This window comes from Anticarsia gemmatalis, chromosome 27 (assembly GCF_050436995.1).
Source record: "Anticarsia gemmatalis isolate Benzon Research Colony breed Stoneville strain chromosome 27, ilAntGemm2 primary, whole genome shotgun sequence".
Lineage (NCBI taxonomy): Eukaryota > Metazoa > Arthropoda > Insecta > Lepidoptera > Erebidae > Anticarsia > Anticarsia gemmatalis.
In genome coordinates, this window is record NC_134771.1 from 5624538 (window position 1) to 5637372 (window position 12835).

At 34.6% G+C, this 12835-nt stretch overlaps 1 protein-coding gene across 1 annotated transcript; it reads left to right on the top strand.

The window, feature by feature from the left end:
- Positions 1 to 824: 824 nt before the first annotated feature.
- LOC142984537 (aldo-keto reductase AKR2E4-like) lies at positions 825 to 12194 on the top strand. The gene is made up of 9 exons (XM_076132240.1): positions 825 to 921; positions 5357 to 5458; positions 5541 to 5611; positions 5952 to 6051; positions 7353 to 7463; positions 8742 to 8912; positions 10762 to 10959; positions 11411 to 11519; positions 11914 to 12194. The coding sequence occupies exons 1-9, from the start codon at positions 883 to 885 to the stop codon at positions 12027 to 12029; spliced, it is 1017 nt and encodes a 338-aa protein (XP_075988355.1). The 5' UTR covers positions 825 to 882; the 3' UTR covers positions 12030 to 12194.
- The last annotated feature ends 641 nt before the right edge of the window (positions 12195 to 12835 follow it).

Sequence of the window (12835 nt, forward strand, 5' to 3'; positions counted from 1 at the left end):
ATGAGTGTCAATATTTGACCTAAATTAATAAATGATTTGATTTTGATTTAAGCGACCGAAGGTCTACTGTCTTGAATGGTTTGTGGAATATTTAGCTTCGGTCTCATGGAGAAGAATAGAACAACTAATTGTGTTTAGTTTTATAACCTTAGGTGGCGAAATTACCTAGTTTTCGCTTATTTGGAAGACATGACAAATATGTACTCCGTATTCTTTCCAGAGACTGTCCAATATATTTTTGGGATTATCTGTGAAGCGGTGTGATAACTGATTAGAAAAACTTCATTGAACAAAAACTTGAGTTTCAATCACTTCCACGTCCTCGACAGAGCTAAGTTCTCAGGTTCGATTTCTTCGCGGAGTATCCAATTGGAGGTGCCGTGGCGTCTTGGCTTTTGGTTTTTAGTCGGTATGCCCAAGTTAGCCGGAACGCCAAGCTGGCGGGAGAGCCTGACAGACCCCCGCTTCCTCCCTGGAGCGGGACATGCAGTAATGCATTTTCCTAACGATAAAAAAATAAAAAAAGCTTCACTTAAATACGAGCTAGACTGCCTTTAAATTATATTTGGGCACACTATGGTCTAATTTGGAAAGAAAAACCTCACCAACAAAACACAAATTGAAACTCTTATTTCAATGTGACTTGGAACTCAAAGCTGAGTCCTCCGAACAGCGATTACCACCATAATGACAATGACCTCTCAAAAATCATCATAACCCCACTCAGATTCAAGTCGTAACCTTACAGCCTACCCTACAAGCGAAAATACACCTTCAACCAAGTAATTAATGTATAAAATCTTATGTATATTGTACATAAGCTCTGCAAACAAAGGACTGTATATAAAAGTCATGTAGTAGTGGTCGGAGTGAGCTTAAAACATGTTGTGTTTGTTTATTTTGTTGAGTCTGTCTAGCGTTGTAAGTAAATAATTATTTTATATATATTTTTCTCTATTTTACCTACCTACTTCGAAAGGGAGAAAGTACTAATGATGTTTTTTTTTAATGTATGTCTATCGATTATTCTGCCATCTGTGGACGCTTTTTCGAAATTATTTTAATCTACCCCCAAAATGGTTTTCATTGTTATTTGATTCTTACTTTCGGAAATATGCCTTAAGAGGAAATCTAGTACAATAGTCTGAACAAATAATGTAGCATAAAGATTATAAGTTACTGGGTGATGTTTTTTAAGTTCTAACCGCATTTTCTAGTGGTAAGTGTGAACAAAAGTTTATATTAAACTAGCTGACCCGCGCAACTTCGCTTGCGTCACATAAGAGAGAATGGGTCAGAATTTTTCATGTTTTTGTAACATTTTCTACTATTACCTACTCTGCTCCTATTGGTTGTAGCGTGTTGATATAAGATATGCTTTATTTTCACGAAAAATATTGTCAAAATTATTTATATCTCTTCGTATAACGAAGTCGCGCTGAGGCATATCCGCCATTAAAACAGTTGCCATGGCAACGGAATTTTGTTAATTCAATGTCATTATAATATTGATTTTTCGCGACTTCGTTGAATTTTCTGAATTTTCCCGGGAAATGCGTCATTTTCCCGGGGTAAAAGTAGCCTATGTCCTTTCTCGGGTATCAAAATATCTCCATACCAAATTTCATGCAAATTGGTTCAGTAGTTTAGACGTGATTGAGTAGCAGACAGACAGACAGACAGACAGACAGAGTTACTTTCGCATTTATAATATTAGTATGGAAGTATGGATGGAGAAAGTCAAATACTGGTATTTATTGAGAGGTTGTTTTTAAAATTTTGTAAAAAGTCTTCCTGCATTTTTTCTTAGGGTTTGTCTATGATGAAAAATCATAAAGAAATCCCAGTTAACTTAAACGAAAAATACTTTTTGATTTTGAGGACAACAGCTGCATAAAAAGATCTAGAAAAAGAGACTTCCTAGATGCGTTAAACTTTTTTATATCATGGTTTTAAGCAGTTATTTTCAATTTCAATCGCTAGATTCCTACTCTACTAGATACTAACTCCACCACGGTAAAAAATCCTATCACCTATTTCAACTCCCTAAGGGATGATTTAAAAAAGTAGTCTTTGTTTCATCCCGGGATAGATGGCTATTTGCTCAGAGATAGATGGCTATCTCCGAGGAAACTTGTATCAAATGCGGTTCAGAAAAACTTATCATTATTAAAAATTATCGCATTGCTTCTCAAATTGTGATAGGTGGGTTCAACATCGGCTGCTACAAACTGGATTTTGAGATAGGTAGTAGTTATATTATTATGTATTATTGAACAACGGAAAGTTTCCTGCCAGGCTCTAGGCAACCAGAGGTGCTTGACCTTTCGCCTTGTATCGTAGGTATTAGGGTCGGTTCATATCTGACGGAAATTGCGTTGCGTATTATCGGCCGCGGAACGTTACAACAAAGAAATAGGTAGAGTAAGCTCGTTAGGTCCTTCGTACACAAGGCTATGCGAGTCTCCGATACTCAACGATTTTAAAAAACGTTGATATCTGACGGAAGATGCGTCGGGAGTAAATTAATTTGTATGGGATTCGCAACGACGCATCATCGGTTGAGTGTCAGCGGTCGAGTGTTTTTCTATACATTTGTATGTTCTGGCGTTGCGCGACCGATAATACGCGACGTATGTTCCGTCAGATATGAACCTTCCTTTAGTCTTCAGGCAACTACCGCCATATAATTCGATGGGTTCAATTCCGACAAAGAAATAAAAATCGTTCTTTATAGTTCGGTTGCACTTTGTGTCCGTTTTTGCGCGTTCTTATATTTCTGAGATCATAAATAAAAGATTGGTTTGTTCGCGGCTAAGATTGTAGTTAGTTAAATATTTATAAGTTTAGGTAAGATGTTAATGTAATTCTCACGAACACTCTAAAATGTCTATTTATTTGTCTCAACCATTGTGTGAGGACTGTGAGGTCATCTAAAGTCACTCGAGTTAGTTTTTTATTAATTTCACAAAGCAAGGAGATTGAGACATTCACAAATCCCGTGATGTTTATCTAAAAAATTAATATTCTTTGCTTTGTTAATAAAATTCTTATAATTTTGAAGCTTTTTTACTATTGTGTGACAACTTTATTCTTCTCATTATAGCCACAACTGAATTAACCCCCGGTTTCTAAGGTACATTTAGCGGTAGTTTATCTATTCAATAGCGTTTAAACTCTTATAAAAATGACAGTTTGAATACATAAACTACCGATAAATGTGCCTCGGAAACCGGGCATTAGACCAAGAACTTTGTAAAGGGACTTTAATGGAAATTCACGGTTCTCGAAGGCACACCAAATTCCTAATTTAGAACATCAATAGCCCGCAGGCTTATGCAGCTGACGATGGCCTGTTTGATGACTTTATTTTTGTAAATATAAGGAACTACTGTAAGCTAGATAAACCGTGCATGCCAAGGTTATCTACAATGTTTTTCGGACTAACTAATACTATCTACAGTTATATAGTCCGCATTTCTTACCATTATAGTCGAAGGAATAGTCTATAGTTGTCAACATGCAGTAAATAATAAATGTAGTATAGATTAGTGTTGGTAGTGCGCAACTAACTCCGCGCAAGGGGTTGACCGACAATTGTCTGGACAGTAGTTACAAACATTCGGCTGCTATGAACTAGTTTTTTATTATGCACTTTTTTATAAAGTACTTTTAATTAGGTAGTTGACGATCTGAACATACCTACATACAAAAAATACAAGCGGTAGTAGCTGACACAACAAAGCCATGCATGATTCAAATAACTACCCGAGTTAAAACAGATTCCCTTACTACAAACTTATATTACTCAATAATAAAAGTTGACTTAGGCAAATTATAAAAGCGAAAACCCATGTTTTTAATTAATTTGTACCGATATGATCGACTGCTTATTTACATTTATTTTAACTAACTACTAATTAGTTTCTTTTTTTGATTAGTTGAAATATCATTTAGCTATTTTTTTGTTATTACGGTAAGATTCTGCAAGCGTCGGACAGTAAGTATATCTAAAATTACTAATGGTTTAAAAAAATACCCCCACCATTTAGATCTAGATTCTAGCTCAAACAGTTGTTTCCCCCTGCCACCGGCTAGCTGGTGCCGACAGCCGGCTCCCAAGGCATTGGGAGACCAGGCCTCGGTCTGGTTAGAACCGTGTCCTGGTCCCCCAACTACTAACACCATAGCCTTCCAACCATGGATATACCATGGGGGGTTACCAGTAAAATGTGTGATTTTTGCATGTCGTTAATTCTTTCGGTTGTGGAATTTGGTTGATTAAAAAACTATATTTTTGATTCATTGACTTAGGTATGTCGCTAATTAATTTAAGTTGATAAATAATTTAATTAAATCTATTAACAACTTGACAACTCGTGCGGTTATAGATACATGCGTAATTTAAAAATAAAAAGGTATTTTATCCAAAAAGTAACAAATGAACCCATATCTCCAAGTGTTTCATATAAATTTTAAGTTATATGAAATACTTGGATATATATGGATATATATATGATATAGGCGTAAAAGCGTAACAGATAACTATATTAACTATGTACCTTTCCTCGGCTATGTGTGTCAATTTAATTTATTTCTTACTTAATATAAAATGTAAAAACACTCTATCTATGACGCTAAAATGCTAATTCCAAAAAGTTAATAAGTACACCTTTTGCCCTTATATATACCGTTGATTATTATTCTAAGCAATTTTAAACTATATATCAATTTTAGTTGTAACAAACGTCTCAGAATCTTGAGAAAGATATAGTAGAAACAGCATTTACTATACCAGATAGTTTATTTAGTACTAGAATACTTAGGCTACCTGGTTAGGTAACTAGTGCCCTAGATTTGATGACGTCAGCTGCGACAATCGATAAGTCGCGACCTAGGTATCTGTCGAATGTCGCATAGAGACTTACAAACATGCAGTCAGTCATTTTAACGATTGAGTTAAGTTTAATGCCACCAAAAACATTCTGTAGAAACCTCAAGTCTCGCAGCTCAGACTTTCTGGCGTAAAAAATGTTGAGATCTATATAATACCAAGTCGATTAATCTATTTCGTCTCTACTTAAAGGACCTTCTGTCTTAAGTTATTACATAAGTTATTATCATGCCAATATTGAAAATATTTTACGTTTAAAACAAATAGACCGACCTGGCCATCCCCAGATAATAAATTAACGTAGGGTAGGAGTAAAAATATCGTTTTCTTGTGCTAAAGAAAAGATGATGGACTGATGACTGATATTAAGACTGCTTTGGGAGGAAACTGACGCCATGATCTGGGTTGAGAAAAGCTGTGCATCATGATGATGGGTATTTAATTATATTTCGTTCTTTTCAGCTTTGTGACGAAAAAGATGGCGGCAAAGCTTACAGGATACCACTGAACGATGGAAACTCAATACCGGCTATCGGACTTGGCACGTTCTTGGGATTTGACGATGTAAGAGTTTATCTAAAATATATATCTTTACCTTATTTTGTTGTATAATAAATGTGCTAAATACTTGTTTATTTTATTGTAGAAAGGACAGAAGAAGGTATCAGAACATGAAGTGGAATACCCAGTGAAATGGGCGCTGGATGCTGGATACAGGTAATAAATAATGTCTTGTTTTTAATTCTAGATGTTCGAAATTATTTCTAAAACTTGTCTTCACTTATCAATTCTTGATATTTGTTCGTATAATTTACGAAGTTTATTTCTGTAACTCTTTTTTAAAATAAAAACCCATTAATGACCCACTGCTAGGCTAATCGTCCCATAATGACGGAGAGGTTAGGCCTTGAGTCCACCACGCTGACCAATTGTCGGTTGGGGACTGGTTTAAAAATTGATGAATATTTTACTATAATGCTAGCCAAAATTTAAAATAGTTTAACCATTATGGCAATGAGTCGCCACAACAAGTGTTTTAATGTATAAACATTTGCAGAATGATAGACACGGCGGCTGCTTATCACGACGAAGAGCAGGTCGGAGCCGGAGTCAGGTCATCATCAGTACCGAGGGAAAACGTCTTCATCGTCACTAAGGTAAGTAACAAAATACCGGAACTTTTCTGTCATGACAATAGAAGTTAACTATGTTTGAAAGTTATAAACCAAAGCGCTTCTGCCGTCTATCGGGACGTAGAAGAGTTACTTCAGAAAAAAATTGAAACGGGTAGCTATTTCCTTTCCTCTTGAATAGAAATCTGTGAGTGGTAAACCAATTTCTGAACTACTTAGTGAAAGGCAGTCGAGGAAATCACCAAACCTATTCAATTTTCTATAATAGAGCAAAAAGATTCTACTGATATTGCTCGGGAAATAATGAGATCCGGCATTGTAACATTATATTGACAAATTTGCACACAATGTGTTCGAAAACCGTCTAATATTGTAGTCGTAAATGCATAGATATTCAATGTTTTCTAATTAACAACATTTAGATAATCAATAAAGATGATGACTTAATTATCTTATTTAAAATCACTGACCTTGAACATTTCGCATTGTTTTGTATCTGATTGCAATATCCCCGATTGTTAAGATTGTTTAATTAAATTAATTATAAGATCGTGTTTTAATTATACTGATACGAACAGGATTACATGGAAAATATGTTAATCAGTTTTCAATTGGTGATTGAGATCAAAAACGTCCCGGCAGGCGGCGCTGTGTATATTGCGGCTGCTTTCTACATCTTTAATAAGATTCAGCAAGTTTTACAGGAAGAATTTTAATTTGATATTCAGCTAAAATTGTTGACGAATTAAAGGCCTGGAAATTTTGAGTCGACCCGACCTTTAACTGCACGTTTGGTGCAGTGGTTAAAGTGGTCACCTCACGCAGTAACCGTAGCGCCGCATGTGGTAGGCTCGAATCCCACCCGTGACAAATGAGCACGAGTATCTGTTCTGAGCCTAGTTGTTAATGTATTTATACATATAAGTATGTATTTAAAAGTACAGTACATAAGTAGGTATGTTTATCAGTTATTTGGTTACCATAATGCAAGCTCTCCTTAGTTTCGAATCAAATGACCGTGTGTGAGTTGTCTAATGTTATCTATTTATTCATAAATTTGTTGAAGTCCCCAGCAAAACAACAGGCAGGGTATTTTTCGTTTAACACTTTTCCATAGGAAACGTTTTAATAGTCTGAAAAACTACCTTTACTGAAAAAAAAACATACATACTTTTGTGCCGTTACGTTCCCATTTGGTAACCTGTTTAAAAGTAAAAGTTTCGTACGAATCAAATAATAAGTCAATATTTTATGGCTATCTGGCAATGGCATCTCCATGCAGTTGACGTCTGTTTGCACCAATTTTTTTCACTTTCAAATTTCAGCTCCCCTGGGACGAGAAACGCGACGTGGTGGGTTCACTGAAGAAGTCTCTGGCACGTCTGAACATGTCTTACGTAGATCTGTATCTCATACACTTTCCCATCTCCATCAAGGTAAGAATCAATCATTCTCTATCAAGAAAGTGTACGCTACTCTTCCGGTCCGTCCTCTATTAGATTTAAAAGAGTGGATAAATAAAATAAGCTGTTGAAGTTAACTACCGTTGTATACTTAATTATGAAAATTGATGCGTAATTTTCTTAATTATTCAGCTATTCTGTGCCAAAAAAGTGACAATCACAAAAAAGGATAAATGAAAACGCGTCTTTCGGGACTCAAATATTATGATGATTTCAACTTTAGGGACTTAAGAGTACAAAAGTATCCTTATATCCTTACTGGAGTACCTAAAAATAACTTGCCTTCTTTTATCAGTTAATAATAGTCACAATGAAACCTGAATTTCAAAAATATTGCAACATTTAGTCCATGGAAATGACTTATTGAACAAAGAATGTCTTAAATCAAAAGATTGATTGATAACAAGAATCAATAAAAAATATTGCATTAACATGAAAAGTGCCGTTATCACACAATCTAAATAATTGCAATCAATCTGATATTGTCGACATAAAGACACGTGTTGTTGAGGACATGATTCAATGAGGGAATTTGATTAAAATTAAGATAATATTACTATCAATGCGACTTGAATTTAAGTTGAAATCAGTGTACACAAAATTTTTTACAATATCATGCGTGTATATAACACGACTGAAATAAAATATTATTATGTGTTTGTCCAATATTTTACATCCCTTTTAACAAGGGACTACCCTCTTATTCATAAAAATATATGGAGTTATGAAAGGCTTATAACGTGTTTTGTTTATTTCACTCCTTAGCGAAATGAAAAGAGAAAACATATTTTAGTAGTTATTTAACTAAAATACGTTTGAAGTGTGTTAATGGATAAGAGGGTTAGTGTTTGCCAATCTTTTTCATTTTAGTCTCCACCTAAGGCACTTATGAATAATTAATTATATTTATGTAATTTGAAACTTCGATGTTGGCAGCAGTGGTCATTGACGATCGCAGCAGTTACTTGGATAGTAGATTATTCATCAACTTGGAAATTATGATTCAAACAAATTAAAACTTGAACTAAGATACGACGCGCCATGTGACCTATAGTTTACTGCCGATGTCGTACTACACAGAACGACATATCGCGGGTTCGATTCCAAGAGGAAACAACCACTTCGTTAGCGTGTTTAACATACAAGGCACTAGACAGGATTTAATATTATTGATGTGTCTAAAATCCCTTGCAACTTTAAATTAAAGAATATTACTACGTAAAGAAAAGTAACAAAATCTTTTTATTTCAGCCTGACTTCAGCGAATACGACATTATCGACTACCTGGACACATGGAAGGGCATGGAGGAGACTAAAAACCTTGGTCTGGCCAAGTCCATAGGCATCTCTAACTTCAACACCAGTCAGATTGACAGGCTTCTAGCTAACTGCCAGATTAAACCTGCCGTTTTACAGATTGAGGTAAGATAGCTTTGTATTCATAACTTTTAAACTCTCGTGTTGCATGTTTAATGTATAATAGAATACGCCGTGGTCGCAGGCGGCGAGTGCAACCTGCGCCGAAACGTTAGGCATTTTAAGGTAAAATGCGTATTCGCGTTCATTCCCGTATTCTATCTGGGGGCACGGAAGTGCCCCCGCAAGTCGAGCAAAAAAAAAGCGGCACGGCCGTAACATCCTTTTCTCGAAGCAATTCGGGCTATTTTTGACACCCCTATAATTTCGTTGTGGATAAAACAAGAAGCCTGGATTTTCAGCAACTAATCAGTCATTGTATAAACACGGTATATTTAAAATTTCAGTCAATTTGAAACAGTAGTTTAAGAATGACAACTTGTTAAAATTTTGAATTTTGTCACTCACTGATTCACTGACTCACTGACTCACCGATCATCAAAAGTCTAAGGTACTTCTAGCAGACTTAGAAGCTTAAAATTTGGAATACAAATAGGGTTTAGTGTATTAATCATGGGAAAAATTTAATATTTTCTAATTTCGGTCCAGTTTTCTAAATACACCAACTGCAACAATAACTTTGTAATTCCATATAAATGTATAAGATTACAAGGTTACATTTGCAGTTAATGAATTATTATTACTGTAGAAAATAAAATAAATAGGTGTAAATAGGTACCTACTGTATGAGGCATAACGGGAGGGGGTAAAGGGTGGGTAAGGGTCTTTAGCCCATAAAACTGAACAACATTCCCATAAGAAAATATGTTGAATTATGAAAAAAAAACGTCTTTCCATACAAATTTGACTTATGTTCGCTCTACAAAAAGAAGTGAGATGCCACCAAAAACATTCTGTAAAAACCTCAAGTCTCGCCGTAAAAAGTTGTGAGATCTGTATAATACCAAGTCGATTAATCTATTTAGTCTCTACTTAAAGGACCTTCTGTCTTAAGTTATTACGTATGTTATTATCATGCCAATTTTAAAAAAATACCTTTAAAACAAATAGATCGACTTGGTCATCGCAAGAAAACACAAATTCGCCATTATTAACATTTCAGGAGCATTAACTTCTTGTCGTGCTGTGTTGTGTGATACATACTAATAATCAAATCATGCGATGGCCAGGTCGGTCTATTTGTTTTAGAGGTATTTTTTTAAAATTGGCATGATAATAACATACGTAATAACTTAAGACAGAAGGTCCTTTAAGTAGAGACTAAATAGATTAATCGACTTGGTATTATACAGATCTCACAACTTTTTACGGCGAGACTTGAGGTTTTTACAGAATGTTTTTGGTGGCATTATACTATACATTATTATACTAAAAATTGCTTTGTAGTCAGTACATTTGGTTTAATAATTAGTCAATTTCATCGATAGATTATGAAGTAACATTTTTAAAAATGTATGAAAAAATCAAAAAGCTACCTAACCAGTAATGGCAGAAAACAGCCGCAAACATTTTTTTTACCATGGGATTTTAGAGATATCTCAATGTATTCAATAAGAGTTGCTAAAAAAAGTCTGTAGATGTCGCTACAAAATGTAGTTCAAAATATTGCCAATAGATGTCACTGTTACATTAGTAACTACTATTCCTCAAAAGATGGCACTGATATGTGCATTGTACTCGTTCAAAAAATAGTGTTAGCTATTAATAATTCAAAAGGACTGAACAATAAATTTTACCTACATTACACTAGTAACACTTATCTATACTCTATATTAATATTATAAAGCTGAAGAGTTTGTTTGTTTGTTTGTTTTTTTGACCCATTCTCTCTTATGTGACGCAAGCGAAGTTGCGCGGGTCAGCTAGTTTGAGTAAAACGACTTTCTATTCACAGGTAAACCTGAACTTAGCCCAAGAGAGACTGATATCTCTCTGCAAGAACCACAACATCACCGTCATGGCGTACACTCCATTCGGTTCCCTCTTCAGCAAAGACACGAAGCCTCCGCCACCCAGAGCTGATGACCCAGTACTGGTGGAAATGGCCAAGAAATACGGAAAGACTACGCCACAGATCGTTCTTAGATATTTGGTGAGTGATATATCATACTGGGCATAGGCATACGTTTCTGCTTAAATAAGGGGACCGGTTGACATTAACCCCTGGTTTCTGAAGTACTTTTAGCGGTAGTTTATCTGTTCAATAGCGTTTAAACTCATATAAAAACAGTTTGAATAGATAAACTATCGCTAAAATGTGACTCAGAAACTGGGCATAAGTTATGTCCAAAAGCTAGTAGAGGCGAACAATATAAAAAACTCTCTGACATGGTTTTATCATAATCTTCGCGTTATTGGCTACTTTTATTGAAGACGTTTACTACTGCCTCCGTGGCGCAGTGGAAGCTCGTGTGTTCGATTCCCTAACGGAATAATATTTGTGTGATCCACAAATAATTGTTTCGGGTAAAAGTCTCCACGACACAAGAGCAATTCTAAGAGCGGGAGTTGCCTTTTTTTTAAAGAGAATCTGTCTTTTCCAGATACAAAAAGGAGTAGTTCCCATTCCTAAGACGCTGCACAAGAACCGCGTGGAAGAGAACATTGACGTGTTCGACTTTACACTGACTGATGAAGAATATAATACTTTGAGTAAGTTGTTAATGACTATAAATATTTAATTAATGCTTTCAAAGGGTTGCTGGGTGGTCAGTAACCTTTCTCTTCTTTAGAGAGATGAAAAATACCGTGCAAGACTTTATCATAATCAAGCACAGCTTTTTCTATTCATCTTAAACTATGAGTTTTCTTGTATTTACGACAGATCATATTTAAAATACCTATGCTTTGCAAATAAACAATTTTGATTAATTTAATTTGATTTTGACAAGTATAGATTTAACCCATTAATGTCCCACTACTGGGCAAGGGTCTCCTCCCTTAATGAGGGAGGGGTTAGGCCTTGAGTCCACCACGCTGACCAAGTGCAGGTTGGGTTGAGTTGACAACTAATCTTTGATATTAATTTTACATGTATTACTCGCAGGTAAATTCAACAAGGATTACAGAGTGGTGTTCCCCAGTTTTTGGCAAGATCATCCCTACTACCCGTTTGAGAAGGTCGACGTGCCCGCCCCTGATCTGTTCAAAGGAAAACTGTAATTTTACAAAATTTACTGAAAAATATGAAAGTTGCAGTACAAATAATGAGCCATTTTAAAGATTATCGCACAGTTTGAGTGACATTCAATCATTATTATTTGATAAAATGGTCCTACAATCTCAATGAAAAAAATATTTACTAATAAATTTATATTACAGTTTATATGAGCTTGTTTCTGTAGTCATTTATACCCTGTCTAAAAAATATTATGACAAACCTTTTAACTGCATGATTCTTTGCCAATGTTAATTACTGTTATGCCTATAGGTTAGACTATACATAAAGGTATTTAAATTAATAATTTTTTCAATAATATTTTTTTTCCTTATGAATAAAATTGTTGCTTTAGCTGTGTGTAAGGTGTATTAAAAGAAATAATATCATTTGCTGATTTTTATTTGACGATAACTTAGGGGCAAATAAATTGATAACATAAACTTTAATATTCGTATTTATTATAAAAATAGTTTAAAATGCACTTAACACCTACTGTTTATAATAATATACATTTTTACAATAAAAATATAAAATTAAAATATTTTAGTTTATTTCACAATAAAACGGAAAATACTGTTCTTTGGTAAACATAAAAATAAAAATAGGCATGTTTTTAAATACATATTTTAATGAAATAAAGATGTAGAGATTGCTCCTAATTATCGTTTATGTATTACTATAACTCTGCAGCATTGCTTTACTCGTGTATTTGTATAAATAATTAATATTATGACCAGCATAAATAATTATAAACTTTTGTTATGTTGGTAGCTCTGAAAAATACTTATATGACCCGCATAAGTATAAT

Excerpts from the sequence above, each read along its gene's own strand:
- LOC142984537 (XM_076132240.1), top strand. The coding sequence starts at position 883 with ATGTTGTGTTTGTTTATTTTGTTGAGTCTGTCTAGCGTT. Across the intron at positions 5,459-5,540 it reads CGTTCTTGGGATTTGACGAT|AAAGGACAGAAGAAGGTATC; the intron begins GTAAGAGTTTAT and ends ATTTTATTGTAG. Across the intron at positions 5,612-5,951 it reads GCGCTGGATGCTGGATACAG|AATGATAGACACGGCGGCTG; the intron begins GTAATAAATAAT and ends AAACATTTGCAG.